This window comes from Macaca fascicularis, chromosome 11 (assembly GCF_037993035.2).
Source record: "Macaca fascicularis isolate 582-1 chromosome 11, T2T-MFA8v1.1".
Classification (NCBI taxonomy): domain Eukaryota; kingdom Metazoa; phylum Chordata; class Mammalia; order Primates; family Cercopithecidae; genus Macaca; species Macaca fascicularis.
The window spans coordinates 126,766,422-126,789,079 of record NC_088385.1 but is presented as its reverse complement, the minus strand read 5'-3'; the positions used below and the strand labels follow the sequence as shown (position 1 = coordinate 126,789,079).

Below are 22,658 nucleotides of genomic sequence, written 5' to 3'. Positions count from 1 at the left end.
ATTTTATTTTATTTTATTTTATTTTATTTTATTTTATTTTATTTTATTTATTTATTTTTTTGGAGACGGAGTCTCGCTCTGCCACCCAGGCTGGAGTGCAGTGGCCGGATCTCAGCTCACTGCAAGCTCCGCCTCCCGGGTTCACGCCATTCTCCTGCCTCAGCCTCCCGAGTAGCTGGGACTACAGGCGCCTGCCACCTCGCCCGGCTAGTTTTTTGTAGTTTTTAGTAGAGACGGGGTTTCACAGTGTCAGCCAGGATGGTCTCGATCTCCTGACCTCGTGATCCGCCCATCTCGGCCTCCCAAAGTGCTGGGATTACAGGCTTGAGCCACCGCGCCCGGCCGCTATTTTTATTTTATTTTTGAGGTGGAGTCTCCCTCTGTCGCCCAGGCTGGAGTGCAGTGGCGCGATATTGGCTCACTGCAACCTCCGCCTCCCAGGTTCAAGCAATTCTCCTGCCTCAGGCTCCCGAGTAGCTAGGACTACAGGCGCGTGCCACCACACCCGGCCACCATTGTGTATTTTTAAGTGTGCTTATAAAATTAGTTCAGAGGCCAGAGGCGGTGGCCCATGCCTGTAATCCCAGCACTTTGGGAGGCTGAGGCGGGTGGATCATGAGGTCAGGAGACTAAGACCATGCTTGCCAACGTGTGTTGAAACCCTGTCTCTACTAAAAATACAAAAAAATTAGCTGGGTATGGTGGTGGTCACCTGTAGTCCCAACTACTCCAGAGGCTGAGGCAGGAGAATGGCTTGAACCTGGGAGGCAGAGGTTTCAGTGAGTCGAGATCGCACCACTGCAGTCCAGCCTGGCGACAGAGCAAGACTCCATCTCAAAATAAATAAATAAATAAACAAATAAATAAATAAAATAAGTTCACAAATTTCAGAATGCTCAATCTTAAAAGCCAGTATATTTTCGGAAACAGAATGCTGATGAGTTTTCTACTTTTTGCAGTGTATCACATCTTGCAGTTGCATGTATTTTTAGTGCTGTTGGCCAGCACTAAAGGTGGGGCCCTCAGCTGAGCTAATTTGGAGTCCCCTCATTTTAGCTTCAAGTTCCCATCCTTGGTTATCCCAAGAACATCTGGGATTTGTGATCTGATGTGTTATCTGTGGTTTGGTGGTGTATTTTGCAGGCATAGGGTCCTATTCCTAAGGGAATAAATGGATGGCTTGATGCTTAAGCATGAACTTAATCATCACAGTAGTGATTAGAGAGTATTCAACACATGCCCTTGCTTGTAGGATGGAGTACACATTGTATTCTCTTTTGATATGCAATATTCTATTCATAGCCCTATGAAGTGATTTTTTTTTTAAAACAAAGTTATATGGATTATTTACAGGCACATCATTGGGAAAACTGCATTTTTATCATGTTCACTTAAATGTTGAGGTTACATGTAAAGCAATTTTTAGGTCACATCTAATACGTTTTAAGAAAACATGTCTTCCTGTTATAGCGGTAATGACCAAGTCCACTCTTTCTTCTGTGTCATATACCATTATCCCTATTAATACTCTTTGGGCTTCTATAATTATAAAGCAGATGTGTATATCAGGAAGAGATGTTGATTTCAGAGTAAATTTTTCTAGAAAATAGAAGCTGGAGAAAAAGGAAAACCCAAACTTGGCTTCGTGCTTGAAGAGACAGCACTGCTGTGTGTGGGCGGGTGGCTGCGTGCACCCGCTGCTCAGAAGTGCCTTTTCTCTCCATGGGGATAACTGGCTGTGTATCCAAGATGTGGCCAGGAGTAGGCAAGCAACGTGTGGGCAGGCTGCATGTTCTTTTATTAGCATCTTCATTGTACTGCATCTTGTCGAGCCCAGAGCATGAACTGCCCTGGGTTTCTAATGTCTACCCTGCTTCCCACCTAATTACTCCCCTGAACCCTAAAGTGAGGGAAGGAGAGTTGCTCTTGTGGGGTGAGCTTTTCCTGGGGTGGCTGTGAACCAACCTGGCATGTGGATGTTCTTGGGTACCCAGAGCTGTCCTGGGCTCAGGCTTGGAGTCAGCTTCTTAGCACCGAGTGCAGCCAGTCATGGATGGAGGTCACTGTGTCTCACATGTTCCATTCTCCCTTTCCTCCATGACCTTGCCCCTCTGAGTCTCTGTAGCACTTTTCTTGAGTGTGTCCAAGGCCATTTTGCCAAGAAGTAGCAGAACTGGGATTTGAAGCCATGACTGTTCGGTTACAGAGCCTTAGCTTTGAACTGGGGTTCTACTGCCTGGCACCCCTGCACAAATCATGGTAATGTGGTAGGAGGCAAGCCCCTCCTTAGTGCCATTAATAACACCCATCTTATAGGATTGTGTGGAGGACTCAGTGAAGTAATCCGTGAAGCACTAAACACGTGCCTGACACAGAGTACGTGCTCAATAAATGAGCACTTGTACTGATGACAAAGGTCGTGGCATTAATTCTCTCTCCTAGATTGTTCCTTCCTTGAGGACAGGAATTGTGGCTTCCTTAATAGCCTGTACAGCAGAGTTTCTCAACTTGGCACTATTGACATTTTGGGCTGGATAATTCTTGTTGTGGGAGCTGTCCTGTGGATTGTAGAATGTTGAGCAGCATCTCTGGCCTCTACCCACTACATATTAATAGCACCCCTAGTCATGAAAATAAAATGTCTAGACATTGCCAAATTGCCCCGATTGAGAACCACTGGTCTGCAGGTATCTCTCATGGGGATCACAGGGCTTTTATATTCTCTTCTCTGTCTCTGTCTCTCTCTGTGTGTGTGTCTCTCTCACACACACACGCTCAGAGAAGGTGGTTAAAACAAATTTGTTGAAGTTTGAGAATTTTGAGAACAAAGGAAAAATTTTGGAAGACATTTTAATAAACAGGTAGACTCTGTCCCATTCCAGGGTCAACAGAACTTCATAATTAGATAGTTTCTTTACTGCAACCCTGCACCCCATTGCCCATCGTTTTAGAGTTCCAACCAGTTAGAGGATTTTTCTTGCAAACTTTCCTTAAAGCAGTGATAGTATCAGCTCTTTAAATAATACTACGCGTGATGAAGTGGTACTTTTCGGGATAATTTTAGACCAGCAGACTTGCTGCTTGAAGGGGACAGGGCTATATTTGGTAATAATATATATGTGATAATATGTATGTGATATTATTATAATGTAATATGCAATAATATTTGGTGTATCTGGTGGCTCTCAGGCCAGTCTTTGATCGAACCTCTCAAGCTATGATTTATATTATGGTCAATATTAGCATAATGCAGTTATCGGCAATCACTTGCAGTTGCTTTGAAAGTCAGAAGGATGGCTAATAAAAATCTTGGAAAACAGGCCGGGCATGGTGGCTCAGCCTGTAATCCCAGCGCTTTGGGAGGCCGAGGCGGGTGGATCATGAGGTCAGGAGAACAAGACCATCCTGGCCAACATGGTGAAACCCTGTCTGTACTAGAATACAAAAAAAAAAAAAAAAAAAAAAAAAAGAGTTACCTGGCGTGGTGGCGCGCGCCTGTAGTCCCTGCTACTTGGGAGCTGAGGCAGAGGAACTGCTTGAATCTGGGAGGTGGAGGTTGCAGTGAGCCGAGATCGTGCCACTGCACTCTAGCCTGGTAACGGAGTGAGACTCCATCTCAAAAAAAAAAAAAAGAAAAAAGAAAAAAAAAGAAAAGAAAATCTTAGAAAAAGAAGAAAATTGTAATATTTCAGAATATTTGTTGGGGAGGATATATGTGCTCAAGAAATACATACTGAGAACTTACCATTGATGCTAGAGATTGAATTGCCCCATGTCTATATGAAAAATGAATAGAATATAAACATTTTAAATTGAGCCATGTCTCTCTGTAGTATATTTCTTTTATAGAAATTCATGGAAATGGTATCTTTTAACTGAATTATTAACATTGGGGGCAATAGGCTTTAATCATTATCTAATACCTGTACGTTGTTTTGAAATTCATAGCCCACCACCATTAGTTTCAAAATTGGGTTCTTACTCAAAGAGTGACGAAAAAGCACCAGTACCAAATGGTCTGGCTAAAATGCCACATGGAACTAAATGCTGGGGATGGTCATACAATGAGTTTTAAGTGGCTAGACCCTAAATCAGAAGCACTTTCTTCTAATTAGCACCATGGTTCTTAATCCTGTCTATGCATTACAATCACTCAGTAGCTTAATACAAATGTTGCTTCCCGGGGCCACACTCCAAATTTGTCTGACTCTCTGATTTAGTTGGTCTGAATGGGGCCTACACATCTGGTATTTTTTAAAAGGTCTCCAAGCGATTCTAATGTGTACCTCCATTGAGGACCAGGGAAGGTGCAGGAAGCCTGATAACCTTTACTCTCCAGCCTCATCCTCCAATCGCATGATTGTTTATGGGATTGTTGCTGCACACCCAGCTTAGTCATAGCATTCTTACTCTAGCTTTTTTTTAGATGCGATGTTTATTTATTCTTAAAAAAAAAAAGATTTCTTTAGCACCTTTATTCTGAAGAGCTCTTAATTGCTGTACTTAGAACTTCTAAACAGTGAGCATTTGTCAAACATAGAATAGCAGAATAAAGGGGTTGGACCTGGGGTGAGGAGGGCTGTCTCATGGTCTCCTTCGAGTGCTGGCGGGTGGGGGCTGCACGTCTCCTTACTTCTGGGCCCATTGATAACTAACCTAAAAGTGCCTTTCTTTTTTTTCGGTGGGGGGTGAAAAAGTAATCTGTTTTGTACCCACAGCAGTGCACTTTAAACACTTTAAACACTTTAAATTTTTGTATTTTCAGTAGAGACGGGGTTTCATCATGTTGGCTAGGCTGCTCTGGAACTTCTGACCTCAAGTGATCCTGCCACCTCGGCCTCCCAAAGTGCTGAGATTACAGGCTTCAGCCACCACGCCTGACCTCATCTTAGACTTCTGACCTCCAGAACTGTAAAATAATAAATGTGTGTTGTTTTAAGCCACTAAGTTTGTGGTCATTTGTTACAGTGGCCACAGAAACTCACACACCTATTGGGCACTGGCTGCATACCTGGTTCTGTCTAAATGCTAGATATATTTGAACTCTTTGTTTTTGTTTTTGTTTTTGTTTTCCTTCACTGACAGATATATTTGAACTCTTTACTCCCCACAGCAACTCTATGAGGCAGATATGATTTATTATCCTCATTTTATATGAGGAAATTGGGGCCCAGAGAGGTTACGTAAACTGCCAGTTGATAAATGGTTTCTGCTGGTCTCAAGAGGGAGCTGGGGTAGACAAGTTGGCTTGATGCACTTGCTATACAACTCTTAGGAAAATATCACAAAAATAACATAGGATGCCCTCTTGAGAGTGGACCAGAAGGATGCTCCCCCCACAGAAAGGAGAAAGTTACCCACACTCACCTATGTAACTCATGCACTGTGCCCAGAAGCAGTTAATTATGGGCAGAGATGAGAGAGATTCCAGGACAGCTGCCCTTAGTGGTTGGTACACTGGATATGAACACTAGGATTGGTGAAAGTCAAAGCCAGAGCAACAGTGGCCAAAGGTTCTTATGCACAGAGAGATGTGGCAGAGCCCACCGCTACTACCGGGCCCATCTTTGTTGCCCTGGTAACGGGGTTGCGGAGGTGGCTGTCAGTGACCACTCAGATCTTACCAGCAGGTGCAAGTTCTGCTTTCTGCTGCCCCAAACTACTTCCCTGACTAAAAGAGGTCAGTTCCCTGCAGCAATGCAAAACACCTCTCTTCCCGCAGCTCCTGACAATGACAAGGGCTGGCTTGATAGTGCTGACTTGCTGTACTCCAGTGACAGCTTTCCACACAAACACTGTAGGACAGCCAAATGAGTCAACGCCCAGAGTCATGCTCCTCTGATCAAAATCTCAGGCTGGGCACAGTGGCACATGCCTACAATCTCAACACTTCGGGAGGTTGAGTCAGGAGGATCACTTGAGGCCAAAAGTTCAAGACGGGCCTGGGCAACACAGCAATACCCTGTCTCTATTTTAAAAAATACATAAATAATTTTTTGAAAGACAGTCTCACTCCGATGCCCAGGCTAGAGTGCGGTGGTCACAGGTCACTGCAGCCTCAACTTCCCGGGCTCAAGTGATTCTCCTACCTCAGCCTCCCAAGTAAGTGGAACCATAGGCACGCACCACCACATCCCAGCTGATTTTTGTATTTTTTGTAGACACAGGGTTTCTCCATGTTGCCCAGGATGGTCTTGAATTCCTGGGCTCAAGCAATCTGCCCACCTCAGCCTCCCAAAGTGCTGGGATTACAGGTACCACTCCCAGTCATCTCTATAAAAAACATTTAAAAATGAGTCGGGCATAGTGGCTCATGCCTCTAGTCCCAGCTACATGGGAGGCTGGGCTGGGAGGATCGCCTGAGCCCAGGAGTTCAAGGCAACAGTGAGCTATGATTGTACCACTGCACTCCAGCCTGGGTAACAGAGCAAGACCCTGTCGCTTAAAAAAAAAAAAAATTTTTTTAAAAAGAAAAATCTGACCCCTCCACTGACTAGTTATTTGACCTCTCCAAACCTCAGTTTCCTCAATTGTAAAATGGGCATAATTACCAACCTAATTCAAAGAGTTCTTGTAAGGATTAAATGAAATAATGCAAGTAATGCCCTCAGCACAGTGCCTGGCACATTGCAAGTTTCAATAAATGTCACCTGTTACTACTGTCATTGTTGTTTTTTCCATTACTACCCATGCAACTTCATAAATAGTACATGCCTCATGGGCCTAAAGCAATCGCTTAAAATGGTAAAACTCAGGGGGCTGAATTTGCTCTGTGCTATTATTCACATTAAAACAAATGGTGATTATTCATAGAAATGGGCAACAGGGATTGGATCCAGAAATAAATGTTTTTAAAAATCTTACTTTTGGCTAGAAATTTTAACCAAGTTCTACGCTTCTCACCAGCCTGTTTTCTACCTAAATGTAGCCAACACATACACACACACACACTCTCACTCTCTCTCTTTTCTTTTTCATATAAGATGAAATGCTTGGCATGGCCTTGAGGAAAATTCCTTTGCTCTTTCCTTTATTCCTAATCGCACCTGGGTGGGTGGGCTAGAGAACAAGACCCAAACCACCCAGGGAGGGAGTGAAGATCCACAGACTGTGTTCCTGATCCTTCAGAGATCAAAAGTCATCCACATGTCACGAAGTCACACACAGGACATGCATCAGGGATGACAACACAGGTCACAGCTCCTTGTCCTTAAGCACACAACTAGCACCCTTTTAAAAGAATGATGACATAGGTGCATGATGATAAGTAGGATGTCTGTGCATAAGAACCTTTGGCCACTGTTGCTCTGGCTTTGTCTTTCACCAATCCTAGTGTTCATATCCAGTGTACCAACCACTAAGGGCAGCTGTCCTGGAATCTCTCTCTCATCTCTGCCCATAATTAACTGCTTCTGGGCACAGTGCATGAGTTACATAGGTGAGTGTGGGTAACTTTCTCCTTTCTGTGGGGGGAGCATCCTTCTGGTCCACTCTCAAGAGGGCATCCTATGTTATTTTTGTGATATTTTCCTAAGAGTTGTATAGCAAGTGCATCAAGCCAACTTGTCTACCCCAGCTCCCTCTTGAGACCAGCAGAAACCATTTATCAACTGGCAGTTTACGTAACCTCTCTGGGCCCCAATTTCCTCATATAAAATGAGGATAATAAATCATATCTGCCTCATAGAGTTGCTGTGGGGAGTAAAGAGTTCAAATATATCTGTCAGTGAAGGAAAACAAAAACAAAAACAAAAACAAAGAGTTCAAATATATCTAGCATTTAGACAGAACCAGGTATGCAGCCAGTGCCCAATAGGTGTGTGAGTTTCTGTGGCCACTGTAACAAATGACCACAAACTTAGTGGCTTAAAACAACACACATTTATTATTTTACAGTTCTGGAGGTCAGAAGTCTAAGATGAGGTCAGGCGTGGTGGCTGAAGCCTGTAATCTCAGCACTTTGGGAGGCCGAGGTGGCAGGATCACTTGAGGTCAGAAGTTCCAGAGCAGCCTAGCCAACATGATGAAACCCCGTCTCTACTGAAAATACAAAAATTAACCAGGCATGGTTGTGAGCGCCTGTAATCTCAGCTCCTCAGGAGACTGAGGCAGGAGAATCGCTTGAACCCAGGAGGTGGAGGTTGCAGTGAGCTGAGATCGTACCACTGCACTCCAGCCTGGGCAACAGAACACGACCCTGTTTCCAAAAAAGTAAAGTCCGTGATGAGTTTTACTGGGCTGAGATCAGTGTAGACAAGGCTGCACTCTCTGGAGGCTCTAGGGCAGAATCTGTTTCCTTGCCTTTTCTACCTTCTAGAGGTTGCCTGCATTCCTTGGCTTGTGGCCCCTTCCTCTGTGTTCAAAGCCGTTGGTGTAACATCTTCAGATCTCTGTGACTCCGATCCTTGCTTCCATCTTATAAGGATCCTTGTGATTTCATTGTACCCATCCAAATATCCCAGAAGAATCTTTCCATCCCAAGATCCTAACTTAAATCCCATCTGCAAAGTCCCTTTGCCATGTGTGGTAATATATTCACAGCTTCCAGAGATTAGGACATGGGCATCTTTGGAAAGGGGAAGGGGGCATTATTTGATCTAACATCGAAAGTATGAGATGTTTTTGTAAAATGAAACAAATGTTGCAGCTTCCTAATGCAGCTTCTTAGGCCCACCTGCTGGCCCCCTTGACATTGGTTTTTCTCTACCTAGGTCTGTTGTGTCGGGTCTGGACTCCCCTGCCAAGACTAGCTCCATGGAAAAGAAACTTCTCATCAAAAGCAAAGAGCTACAAGACTCTCAGGACAAGTGTCACAAGGTATTTATTTCCGCAGCCGGCCTTCTTCTTTGCTCCAGGATCCTCCCGTCAGTATATGCCAAGGGATCTGCCCGGGGCCGCTGCTGGCTCTGAGCCGCCTGATCCGTAGAGAGTGAGGCGCTCCTGCCCTTGCTGAAGTCGTGCCTCCAGCAGCTCAGAGGGAGATGAATTCGGGCCTTGCCGTTGCTGTAGATCCTTTAAATCTAAACCAGAGGAGGCCCTGGATTTAAACGGCCCGTTTCTCAGCATGACCCAGCCAGATGTCTGCTTCTTCCGGCAGGTGGCCTGGGTCCTCACCTGTGGCTGAGATACATCCCATCTGCTTTGAGTGCTGCGAAGTCTCTCTTCCTAGTCTTTTAAAACTCCTGCTAATGTCACTGCGGCCACTGTGTTGATTACGCTCAACGTCTCTTAACATTCACTGTTCCTGCCCAGAGGCAACGCTCTGGAAACTAATAAGTCACTGCTTGCCTGGGACTCCTAAGAGTGCAGACGAATAAATATCTCCTTGCCCTATCCTGGATTTGTCCTCTAGATCTTTGCAAGGAGATGGGGGGGGATCAAGATGGATTTGGGATAAAATTAAAGTGACGTCTGCAAAACAAAACAAAAACAAAAGCAAACAGGTGAAAAATGATGATTGTGGCTTCCTTGCTAACTGGGTTAGAGAAGTGATCAAGTGTGAACCGGGACTTGAATGAGAGGAGTGACTTAGCATTTGGTGACTGTCCTTAACGAAGAACTGTGCGCTCCTGGGCGAAGAAACAATGGTATTTCCATCCCAACTTAACTTTTGGCGAATTAGCCTTAGCCCAGACCACCAGGTGGTTTCGGAGGCTACTTGAGATGTGATTGCTCCTAACGAACCTCCATGGGCCTTTTTAACCTGTCGATGTGTTTATTTCAGATGGAGCAGGAAATGACCCGGTTACATCGGAGAGTGTCAGAGGTGGAGGCTGTGCTTAGTCAGAAGGAGGTGGAGCTGAAGGCCTCTGAGACTCAGAGATCCCTCCTGGAGCAGGACCTTGCTACCTACATCACAGAATGCAGTGTGAGCCTTCCCTGAAGCCCCCTTCCCTTGGAGGTGGCACTTCTTGTTGTGTGTGTCTCATCCTGTTTCATGATGGCTCCATGAGGCACATCACAGCCAATGGCAGAGAGTAGAGAGAGAGAGAGCACAAAAGCACGATCTATGTTTTGCAGAGTAGTGACAGCCAGGCGTGAGGTCCCCAGGAAATGAGATTGGACTCATTTCCAGCAGAAAGTGCAGGTAGACGGCTGGTACCATGGAGTCTGGAGATGGGAGTAATCCATCTTTGCCGTGGGTTGCAAAAGATCTTAACATCTCCCATCCCAACCTCTCTGGTCTGCGTTGTGTCTGACATGAGCAACCTTGAGAACCAGACTCCCAACTATGTACAAGAAAACTTACTTTCAATCTTCCTGACATCAGATTTTCCATTGGCCAGAACCAGTGTAGCGACAAGAAAATAGCCTTGAAAACCCAAACCCTCTGTCATTATTTACCATGTGACTTTCGTTTTTTCTTTCCTTCACAAGAGTAGACTGTCTTCTTCTCCATTGTCTTGTTAAATTTTTCATTCAGGTGTTTTTTTAATGTGCCCAATTAAACAGTCTTAAGAAGTTGAATCACACATTTCTAAAGTTTTTTTCACAAGGGAGAGGAAATCTATAGAACGTGGCTGATTAAGAATAACTGCTATGTTTCCATTCCAGACTTGGCTGCCTTTCAGTGGTGGGTGAAGTTATTCAGCTATGTATTTCAGATATAGATTTCAGTGCCATTGAAGCATTAAGGGATTCTTATGGATGAAAGGTGTCCAGGAAAAATAAGCCAGGAGGTAGAAATAGACCACTTGGAGTCTTAAATGACAACTGGGCAGAGGATATGAAGTCATTGCTACTTTGAAAGAGGCATATGTACTTCAGGGCCCACAAATAACTGTAGAAAACACTTTGTAGCCATCCACATGGTGATTGTAATAGCTACTGGGTCTTAATAGGTTTTAGTTCTGAACATGCAAGTAAGTATCTCCTAGGACAGTAGATGGTGGCAGGAGACAGGCTGATGCAGTTTCCGGCTGGATCCCTAAGGTCACCAGGTTGGGATGATGTTTCTTGAACCAAGGGGTTTTACAGGATGGAAACCGGAATCGGCAACGAACTGGAAGTTGTCAACTGTGGTCCGTCACTTGAAACTGTCCTGGTGTCTGCGAAGCAGCTTGCAGCTCTCTTAATGAGTCTTTTCAAACAAAGCAGGATCCACAGGGCATCCCTATTAAAATTTTTGCTTTCTGCAGAGCTTAAAGCGAAGTTTGGAGCAAGCACGGATGGAGGTGTCCCAGGAGGATGACAAAGCACTGCAGCTTCTCCATGATATCAGAGAGCAGAGCCGGAAGCTCCAAGAAATCAAAGAGCAGGTAGGCCTGCTTGCCTGGGAGCACAGCGGCATCTCGGCTCGCTCGGACCTCTAATTTCAGGAGAGGCATGTTTGAGACAGAAACAGGAAGAAAGGGAGAGAGGAGCAGAGTGGAAGAGAGGCAGGTATATAGGTCATTCAGAAACTTTTAAGTTTCTCATAATTTATATACATCATAGAGTGCTTGTTCCATCTCCTTTTGAAGCTGATACCCCATAATGTCCGCTTTTAAAAATAAAGATGTAGGTTTAGAGCAAGAGTGGGCAAACTTCAGCCTGTGGGGCAAAGCCGGTCCAACACCTATTTTCTGTGACCCACAAACTAAGAATGGGGTTTACATTTTTAAACAGTTGGGAAAAAAATCAAAAGAAAAACAATATTTCATGACATTTGAAATTTATATGAAATTCAAATTTCAGTCTCCATAAATAAAGTGTTTTTTTTTTTTTTTTTTGGAACACAGCCATGCTTGGTAATTTACATATTGGCCCTGGCTGCTTTCAGGCTACACAGTCAGAGGTGAGTGGTTGTTACGGAGACCACGTGGCCTGCAACGCTGAAACTACTTACTGTCTCTTTTTACAGCAAAAGTTTGCCAATCCCTGCTTTAGATGGTTAAAAAAATTAAATGTTTTCATAGCTTTTCAGATGCACTTTAAGTTTTTGAGCGAAGCCAGGCTAATTCATAGTTTTACTTGTAGAAAGAAATATTCTACAAGAGAAGTTCGAACCATTCTGGTTGAGTCAGGATTGACACTGCGTATCTGAGTGCAGAAAGCTGTCCCCTGTGTTTTCAGAAAGGAAAAGCGAGACCTTTAAAAACCCCACTCTTTTTTTTTTCTTTCTAAATGGGTTTTCTTTCTAAATGGCTCATTTTCGTATTGCCTCATTGTTTCCTTTTTAGCATGGATTTTTGTGTCTTTTGAAAAACCGTAAATAGAGATTTTAATGAAGAGATGGCAATGAGCAATTGGAGAGCTGAACTATCAGCTGCCAGGCAACTCTCATTCACTTCAGAAAATCTAATGGAAACATTGATGGAAATGAACATTTCTGTCTCTGGGTAGCACAAACTTAGCCATCTGGCTGGAGCTAACGCAAGAAACTCCTGCAAATAACTCTATCCATTAATTACTCTTTAAAAAAAGAATTACTGTCTTTGGAGTTTTGTTGGCATAATATATTTATCATCTGAATATTTTAAAGTTGTGATTGGTATTAATATCCTGTTGCTTGATAAAAACATTATAAATAAATGTGCATAGGAAGGAAACCCTGTAAAGGATTATCAGATCTCTGAATAATGCAGTCTTAGAGGTTTTGAAGGCTGCACATGGGCTTTGAGAAATCTGCTTTGACAGTTGACTCATGCTCCTTTTATCAACATAGTTTTCATCCTAAAAGGTTCAAGAGGTAGGAATCATTTTCTCCCATTAGTTCAACATACCTGGAAATTTACTTTTGGTGACATCCTGGGGAAATGAAAGCTGTGTTTGGCCACCAGAGGGAGCAGCTGGTGTCCATAGATTCCTTAGAAACGGAATTATCAGGACATTTTGAAAAGGTATATGTTGGTGGCCGAGTTCAAAGAAATGCCTTTTATGATTCCTACCACAGCTGGCATGCATGTGGAGTCTTAGATTTAATGACTGCTAAAAGTTCCATTGTGGGGAAGAAAACTTCATGGTTTCAGATTTGATTTTTCATGGGAACAAGGATTTATTTTATGACTTTTGGTAAGTTTTGTGAGAGCAGGATGTTTGCAGACCAGGAGAAAGCTTTTAATGCTTGCAGTAAACTTTCAGTATTTGGTTTGTGGCATATTGATTTTTTCCAGACTTGGGATTTAATCCCTGATCTTTCTCTTAAAAATCTAATTTTCTATATGGCTCTTTATTTTTATTTTTTTTGAGATGGAGTCTCGCTCTGTCGCTGAGGCTGGAGTGCAGTGGTGCAATTTCGGCTCACTGCAGCCCCCATCTCCCGGGTTCAAGTGATTCTCCTGCCTCAGTCTCCTGAGTAGCTGGGACTACAGGTGCACACCACCACGCCCGGCTAATTTTTGTATTTTTAGTAGAGATGGGGTTTTACCATGTTGGTCACGCTTGAACTCCTGATCTCGTGATCTGCCCGCCTTGGTCTCCCAAAGTGCTGGGATTACAGGCGTGAGCCACCGGACCTGGCTGGCTCTTTATTTTTTTCAAAAATATTTTACTTCCACCTAGCTACCCCCTCTAGAGTATTTAGATTTGGTTTAAAGAAAAACACCTCAAAGTCTCATGGGAAATTTTGATTCCTAGATCATTACTAGCAATTTCAGCTTCTTTCTTGCTCCTCTACTCAGGAAAGGAAATAAAAGTGTGGGTAACACAGAAGTCACTTGTGTTCCAGGGTTTCTGCGTGAATAGGATCATACCTGATCCTTCCTCCCCACAAAATTCTGAAGCTCCATTCAGAAGACTTGTGTTAGGTGGGCCTTGAAACCTGTCTGCGTTTCCCCATCCTGAGATACCACAGCTATCTCTCAGCTGGTCGTGCAAACAGACCCGATGATCACCTTTCAGGTTTTTCCTGAAGCAGGGATTTGGTTAGCTGCTAAATTTACAGGATTTCCTTGAAGTATCCAGTACAATATCAAAGGATCCACAAATGAGTTAGAATTCTCTTCTGATGCTTGTAGCAGGCTGGGTGCCCCGAGAGCTTGGAGAGCTGACAGAGTGGTTGCCTGGTTCCTGCCTTCCTCCCTCTTACGTGCTGACAGCTCAGGGAAGAGAGATGTTGGGGGGGGAAGGAACAGACACTCTGTCCTCGCTCTTGACAAAACACAAAATTTACATTCCCTTCTCGCCGACATAAATTCAAGAAAGAAAAGGGAGCTTGAGGACAAAAGAAACTCCAGATTTGGTGTCGACGCCTGTAGCTAGGACTGGCTTTCCCATTAGCTCTAGCAGGCATGGTAGCTAGGGACCACTGTACTTTTAGGGTCTCATAACATGTTTTAATTTTTTCATCAGAAGAAAAAAGTTGGGCTTAGGTCAAAGACACTGTTTTCATAGATGATATTAATATTTTTGTATTTATAAGAGCACAATTGTAAAATGTAATTTTTATTTTTATGGAGGAAGTCAAGGAAGGCTCAGTGCTCACAGCTATGAAAGCCATAATATGGCTCTGGTTGAGGGGGTCCAGAAAAACTGATGTTCCATTTCACCTACAGCTCATGTTCTGCCCTGTGAATTTATTTATTTATTTGAGATGGAGTCTTGCTCTGTCACCCAGGCTGGAGGGCAGTGGCGTAATCTCAGCTCACTGCAACCTCCGACTCCCAGGTTCAAGCAATTCTGTCTCAGCCTTCCAAGTAACTGGGATTACAGGCGCCCACCATCATGACCAGCTAATTTTTGTATATTTTGTAGAGATGGGGTTTCACCATGTTGGCCAGGCTGGTCTCGAATTCTTAACCTCAAGTGATCTGCCCACCTTGGGCTCCCAAAGTGCTGGGATTACAGGCATGAACCACTGTGCCCGGCCTGCCCTGTGAGTTTAGATAATTGGGAGCAGGTTATAAAGACATTTGGTTATATAATGCAGCATTGCCTGCTTAGTATGCATGACCCAGGAAACCTGTGTGCCCCAAGATTCTGAGGACTGACCTTCAGTAACATATGCTTTTGGGTGGGAGAGAGTGAAATGAGACCCGTGTTCCATTTTGGGCTGTTTTTTCCTTTCTCCTTTACAGATAATATAGGGAGAGGTGTACTTGCATGGAAACCATCCAGTTTTCATAAGAGCAGCAGTTCCCCTTTAATATGCTCTGGGGGGGGTCACCTGCTACAATAGGATAAAAGGTTTCCTTTATACCCTGTTATTTAAAAATTACAATTTATCAGTTAAAAAAAATCCTTGCTCAATCGATTATTTCTTGGGAGAAATATTCAAATATTCCTCACCAATTATTTCTTGGGAGAATGGATCTCAGAGATGTTACTGAATATTGTGATTTTCAAAGACTTCTTGATGCAATTCCTTGTTCATTTCATTTTGTATCTCTCTCGTCCTCACCCCACAAGTCACCTTGGATTACATAAGTGCTCATTCATAATCCTTATACTTAGCCTTGATTTTTGCTAACACAGAATGTTTTTATACTTTGTCCAAAAGTTTTCAAAATCACTGGCCATTTCTTCTGGTAAACCCAGTTCTGAGAAACTTGAATGTAAATGTTTTGATTTTAGAAATGCATTTTGGAAAAGGTTGGGCCGTTTGGATCTCTTAAAGGGTTTGCCCAAGGGAACAGGAGAGTTCTTTCCTTGGAATTTTTCTCACAAGTTATTTTGACCGAAGCCAGTGTTTTGTGACTCTTCCAAATTTCAGGGTGACTTGCATTGCAGGAACGATGTTACGGTCATCATTCAGTTTTGGGCCCAGAAAAATTAATGGTGAGAAACTGACATGATGAGTTTCACCTTCCAGAATTCTTTCCACTGAGATTTTCAATTACCCTCTTGTGCTGTCTGAAAGGTTAATTTGAAAACTAGTACCATATCTAATTTGTGTTAGGAGCACATGACTTCTAAAGGACAAATCTATATAAATGATTACCCTTGGCGGAAAACTACATGTAAGCGGTTTATCCTTGTTGTTTAAAGAACATCCCTTTCGGCTCTCCTGTTAGGCCTTAAGGGTCTGTGCATATTGTATGGTGTGATTTGCATGTGTGTTCCCAGTGGTTTTATTAATGACATATGCTCTACATTGAAACAGTCTTTTGTTTTATTTTTGTTTTTGTTTTTTGTTTTTTCTTTTGAGACAGAGTCTTGCTCTGTCACCCAGGCTGGAGTGCAGTGGCGTGATCTCAGCTCACTGCAACCTCTGCCTCCCGGGTCCAAGCGATTCTCCTGCCTCAGCCTCCTGAGTAGCTGGGATTACAGGCACCCACCACCATGCCCGGCTAATTTTTGTATTTTTAGTAGAGACAGATATCACCATGTTGGCCATGCTGGTCTCGAATTCCTGACCCCGTGATCTGCCCGCCTCAGCCTCCCTAAGTGCTGAGATTACAGGCATGAGCCACCACACCCAGCCAAAACAGTTTTAAGGTTTAATTTTTTTTCTTTCTCGTCTTCACCCCACACTTCTCGCCTTTGCCTACTTGGTGCCTCATTCTGGGTCCATCTTTCTACTCCCCTCGTCTCTAGGTCTGTAGGTCTTTTCTTTTTCTTTTTCTTTTATTTTTTTTAATTTTTGAGATGGAGTCTTGCCCTGTTACCCAGGCTAGAGTGCAGTGGCGCGATCTCGGCTCACTGCAACCTCTGCCTCCCAGGTTCAAGCGATTCTCCTGCCTCAGCCTGCTGAGTAGCTGGGACTTTAGGCCCGCACCACCACACCCAGCTAATTTTTATATTTTGAGTAGAGACAGGATTTCACCATGTTGACCAGGCTGGTTTTGAACTCCTGACCTCAGGTGATCCACCCACCTTGGCCTCCCAAAGTTTTGGGATTACAGGTGTGAGCCACCTTGCCTGGCCAGGTCTTTTTTTGCCAATCTCTCTTCACTGTGCATCTTCCCTGTGTGGTTAATACTCTTCCATCCTCACTGCCTGTCTATTCTTTTCAGAGTTCTAAAGTTCACTTTTATTCCATTGCCTGCTCTTTAGGAGTACCAGGCTCAAGTGGAAGAAATGAGGTTAATGATGAATCAGTTGGAAGAGGACCTTGTCTCAGCAAGAAGACGGAGTGATCTCTACGAATCTGAGCTGAGAGAGTCTCGGCTCGCTGCTGAAGAATTCAAGCGGAAAGCGACAGAATGTCAGCATAAACTGTTGAAGGTAGTCAGCCACCCTCCAGGAGGGTGCTTTTTGGGTAAAATCATACATGATCTTAGCAAGAAAAAGGAGAACCTAGTTTAATGAGAAACAACCTAGTTTGAGAAATAGTAGAATACCTTGGTCTTTATTTACAGAAGATAACATTCTTATTTACTATTATTATCTTGGTCACAGAGACCAAGTAGTCTACACGAGTTTTAGGTTGTTGAGATTTCCCAATATGTTGTATCTTTTTAATTACAGGCTAAGGATCAAGGGAAGCCTGAAGTGGGAGAATATGCGAAACTGGAGAAGGTATACTTTCCATGATTGGTTTTGCTATTAGTATTTTGGGTAGATAACATTTTTCATGTTGTTATCAGTGGCCCATCATTGATGAAGAGTATTCTTAATGAATAGAGACCTCTCTTCGAGGCTTATTTTGATAGTCCACCTTTGGGTGACAACATTTAGCTATGGCTCTAAAAGAGGTAAAAGGCAGCTCATTTTTGTCATGCCTGCCCACAGCAACAAACCCAGACACTTAGTAAAACATACATGAAAATTGTTATTGTCTTAAAGCACTGAGCGACTTTCTCTTTTTGCCATTTGTATGTTGCTGGTCCTACGTACATCGTCAACATGGAGCTTTGCACTGGGACAAAGTCTTCCCTGAGAGGCCACTGTTCTTCCTCTTTGTTAGTAGGTTCTGGAAACCCAAAGAAAAAGACCCCATAGAAACCTCAAGAGAATAGGACTGCAATAAATGTAGCAAGATGTTAATGCTGATTTGCCTTTTGCTTTATTTCCTGGAATTTTAATTATAGATCAATGCTGAGCAGCAGCTCAAAATTCAGGAGCTCCAAGAGAAACTGGAGAAGGTAAGCCCGAGGTGATTTTTCAGGAACTTACCCCTCCACCCCACCTCCTTTCCAAACGTCTTTCTTTGCCTTGTCCCAGAGCACGAAAGATGAAAGAAACAGAATTAGTCACCCAGCACTGAGGAAAATGAAGGGGGAGTGAGCGATTACCTGAAAATATCAGAGTTCTGAATATAGTTTTTCCTTTTGAGACATGTCAGCAGTGTTTATTTTTAAAAACCAAGCTGTGTGAGACTCTCAAGTAAAAGTTCTAATTATACTACGACTGAACCCAAGAGGCCTGCATCTCTCGCCTCAGGGGGCCTGGCACCTCATTTATGCACATTTGTAAGAGAAGCAGTTCCCCACCCAGACTGCTTTCCGCCAGCAGGAGGCCTGCCCTGCAGAAGACTGGAGGAGCCTTGGGGTTGTCACGTGATTGGGAAGGGGCGTGAGTTTGGTTTATAGCATCCTGCAAAGTTTGTGCTAATGGCCCTCCTTTTATTTAATTGTTTAATTATTTAAGTAAAAAAAATTTTTTTGAGACGGAGTCTTGCTCTGTTGCCCAGGCTGGAGTGCAGTGGTACGATCTTGGCTCACTGCAACCTCTGCCTCCCGGGTTCAAGGGATCCTCCTGCCTCAGCCCCCAGAATAGCTGGGATTACAGGCATGCACCACCACATCCTGCTAATTTTTGTATTTTTAGTAGACACAGGGTTTCACCATGTTGGTCAGGCTGGTCTCGAACTCCTGACCTCAGGTGATCACGTGCCTTGGCCTCCCAAAGTGCTGGGATTATAGGCACCAGCCACTGCACCTGGCCAACTTATTTAACTTTTTTGAGACAGGGTCTCACTCTGTCACCCAGGTTGGAGTGCAGGGCATGATCATGGCTCACTGCAGCCTTGACTTCACAGGCTCAGGTGATCCTCCCACCTATGCCTCCAGAGTAGCTGGGACCACAGGTGTGCACCACTATGCTCAGCTGATTTTCTGTATTTTCTGTAGAGATGGGATTTTGCCATGGTGCCTAGGCTGGTCTGAAACACCTGGACTCAAGTGATCCACCTGCCATTGCTTCCCAAGATGCTGGGATTACAGGCATGAACCACTGTACCTGACCATTTTATCTTGTTTTTAAAATTTTTATTAATTTTTCCCCTAGCTTCATTAAGGTATAGTTGGCAAATAATAATTGCATAAACTTATGGTATGCAATGTGATGTATACACACACACACACACTGTGAAGTGATTAAGTCAAGCCAGCTGACAGATCCATCACCTCACATTCTTCTTATGTTTTTTGTGGTGAGAACATTTAAGAGCAATTTTCAAGCCCTTCCTTTAGTTGAACACTGGAAATGCTTAATGGAAGGGCCAGAATGAATGTGGCTGTGGAACATACCTTTGGCATTGAGAATGTTTGTGAATGTGTTTGCTGGCTTGGTTTAATAGAGCTCCTCCTCCTCCTCCTTTTTTAAAATTGTGGTAAAAAACCCACATAACGTTAAATTACCATCTTAACCATTTTTAAGTGTACAGTTCAGTTGTGCTAAGTTTATTACCATTATGGGCAGTGGATCTCTGGAACGTTTTTGTCTTGTTACACTGAAACTCTATAACCACCAAATATGAATTCCTCTCATCCCCCCTACCTTTCTACTTTCTGTTTCTGTGATTTTGACTACTTTATGTACCTCATATAACTGGAATCATACAGTGTTTGTCCTTTTTTGATTGGCTTATTTCATTTAGCATAATGTCCTAAAGTTGCATTCATGTGGTAGCATGTATCAGAATTTCCTTTCTTCTTAAGGTGGAATCATATTCTAGTTTATAGATATACTGCTTTTTGCTTATCCACTGTTTGCCCCCTGCTTCCTTATTCTTGAGCTCTCTAATAAAAGCCCTCATGGCCCTCTTTAGCCAGAAGCTTGTGAGAGGATGCACGTCTCCATCTAGAACTGTGCTCTCCAATCAAAGTGTGAGGGAGCCACAAATATTACTCACAGATGTAATTTAAAATTTTCCAGTAGCCACATTTAAAAACAGCAAAAACAGGCCAGGCCTGGTGGTTCACGCCTATAATCCCAGCACTTTGGGAGGCTGAGGCGGGCAGATCACCTGAGGTCAGGAGTTCGAGACCAGCCTGACCAACATGGTGAAACCCTGTCTCTACTAAAAATACAAAATTAGCTGGACGTGGTGGCGCATGCCTGTAATCCTAGCTACTTGGGAGGCTGAGGCAGGAGAATCACTTGAACCTCAGGAGGCGGAGGTTGCGGTGAGCCGAGATTGCGTCATTGTACTCCAGCCTGGGCAACAAGAGCAAAACTCTGTCTCAAAAAAAAAAAAAACCAAAACAAACAAACAATAAAAACAGCAAAAACAGGCGAAGTCATTTGAATGATATATTTGTTTTTAACCCAGTGTATCTCAATATTTCCCATAGAAAAATTAACAAATGAGATAATTAAAATAAGGAGAAAATTAATGCTTCAAGGCAAATACATTGATATCTGGGTAGATCAGTCCATTTAGATCTTTCTATTTCCATTCACTATCTTGCATCGAATCGAAGATGATAATGATTTTCAGATACACCATTATCTTACATACCCCAAGAAAGAAAAATGCATCAATTTTAATTGTAGGATGCATTTCAAATTCAGTGATGTTAAAAAATGTGCACCTTAGAATAATGAAATACAGAATTAAATGATTGTGTGTTTGTTTTGACAAATGGTAAACTCAGTATTACCTGCTTTTTTTATTTAGGACACTGTGACTATCTTTTTTTTTTTTTTTTTAGATGATACTTTAAGTTCTGGGATACATGTGCAGAATGTACTGTCACCATCTTTTTACATGAATAAATTTGGCCACTTATCTCCTTTTCCTCCTCTCTTCCTAGGCTGTAAAAGCCAGCACCGAGGCCACCGAGCTGCTGCAGAATATCCGCCAGGCAAAGGAGCGAGCCGAGAGGGAGCTGGAGAAGCTGCAGAACCGAGAGGATTCTTCTGAAGGCATTAGAAAGAAGCTGGTGGAAGCCGAGGTGAGCAGGGAACCTCCAGCCCAGGCCCCAGTGGCCTCGGCCTTTGTCTGTGCCCAAGGAAAGAAACTGCCAGACCATCCCTTGCTTATGTTTGACCAAGCTGCTTTCCCTTCTGAAGATCCCTTTGAAACCTGAGAGGCTGGGAATCATTTCCTCCCAGGGGAAAGATTTGTCAGAGCAGCTTCAAGTAGAAAGATGTCTTCATAGAAGCTTTTTCTTTCTGTTTATTTTCCTCTGACCTACTCACTAATCTGGGACAATTTTTATTTTTATAGGTTAACCGAAGCTCCATCACTGGGTTTTTCTTTCTCTTCCCTCTGTTTTTTCCTTGTCTTTCCCCTCCGTGATATTAATAGCATATTAATTTTCAAGACTTCACCTATTACTTGCGTGTCAATGACTCTCAGATCTATATTTTTGGGCCTCTTCTCTACTTTAAATTCTTTGTTGTTGTTGTTGTTGTTGTTGTTGAAATCATTTGTATAATTTTACCAGAACCACATGAGTGCCTTTTCATTGTAAAAAACTTAGTACAGAAGAATACAGGATAAAAAGCGATTCTTCGCCTTTACTCATATCTGCCTCCTCTGCCCCTTGGTGTTTGTCCCACAGAAGGGGCATGCCATAGTTGATTTCACCCTCCTCCTATTGCTGGGTCTTTTGCTTTTCCCTGTTACATTCTTGGTGTGAACCTCCTGGTACATGTCTCTTTCGGGCCATCCTCACCCACATTTGTCTGCATATCCCCCAGCTCCTCTACATTCCAACTGAGTGTCTGAATGGTGCATCAGATTTAAAATGAACTCAGTCTCTTCCCCGGCAAGCTTGGTTTCCCTTCTCACTTTCCTCATGCCAGGCAGGGCCACCATCATTCATCTGGTCATTCCAGGCTTCAAACCTTGGTGTCCTTTCCTTTTCTCTGGACCCCGCTATTCAGTGAGTCCCTCCGTCCTATAAATGCAACCATACATCTCCTGTTCATCTCCTGCTTCCCATTTCTGTAGCCTTCCTTGTAGTCTAAGCCCTCCCCTCTTAGCTGAGCAAATCTAATAATTTCTCGGCCATCTGCATCCAGCTGCTCCTTCCTTCCAGCTAGTTCCCACAGTGAAAGATTCATGGACCTCAAGAACCAGATTTCTCAGAATTCCCTGCCCCATCCCAAACCTTTCAGGGTTCCATAATGCCCAGGTGTACCCCTGAGTCTGGTACCTAAAACCCTCAACCTTTGACCTTTCTGCTTTTCACCTGCCCTTCCCCTGAACACGTGCTGTGCTGTAGCCATTCCAGGCTTCACTTGGGGCCCAAACTGGCTCTTGACCACTGCTGTGTTTCTGCTAGTGTGTCTCCTTTCGTCTGAAACATTTCCCCCTCCTCTCCTGTCCTTCCTACTGCAGAACACCATATACCACCCCTCTCCAGAGCTCACACCTCTCTGATGTCTCTGCTCAACTGTCCAATTAAAAGTCCTCTGTCCTGCCTGCAACCTCCTGCGGCACTTTGTACCTCTTTGCTTTATGGTTCTTCCTCATCTTAACCTATATTATGATTATTTATGTTTATCTTATCTCCTCCAAGGGCAGGAATGATGCCATCTTCCTCTGTATTTTCCGTGATGCCTAGCGTGGCACTTTGCAGATAGTAGGTGCTTGGTAAATATTTGAATGAATGAATGCACTC

At 43.5% G+C, this 22,658-nt stretch overlaps 1 protein-coding gene across 40 annotated transcripts in view; it reads left to right on the top strand.

Annotated features, from left to right (window-relative positions):
- The window catches only part of CIT (citron rho-interacting serine/threonine kinase), a 195,767-nt gene that overhangs the window by 87,482 nt on the left and 85,627 nt on the right, over positions 1–22,658 (top strand). For 29 of the 40 annotated variants that reach the window (XR_012420746.1, XR_012420745.1, XM_074008011.1 and 26 more), the window contains 7 exons: positions 8,712–8,817; positions 9,725–9,868; positions 11,139–11,258; positions 16,915–17,085; positions 17,329–17,379; positions 17,892–17,945; positions 20,841–20,981. Coding sequence is in view for 37 of the 40 variants with exons in the window: in XM_074008009.1 (XP_073864110.1) it covers positions 8,712–8,817; positions 9,725–9,868; positions 11,139–11,258; positions 16,915–17,085; positions 17,329–17,379; positions 17,892–17,945; positions 20,841–20,981 (787 nt within the window). In the remaining 3 variants the exon portion in view is untranslated. Of the gene's footprint in view, positions 1–8,711; positions 9,588–9,724; positions 9,869–11,138; positions 11,259–16,914; positions 17,086–17,328; positions 17,380–17,891; positions 17,946–20,840; positions 20,982–22,658 lie in introns of all 40 variants that reach the window. The other 11 variants (XR_012420747.1, XM_074008031.1, XM_074008028.1 and 8 more) reach the window with 1 other exon arrangement.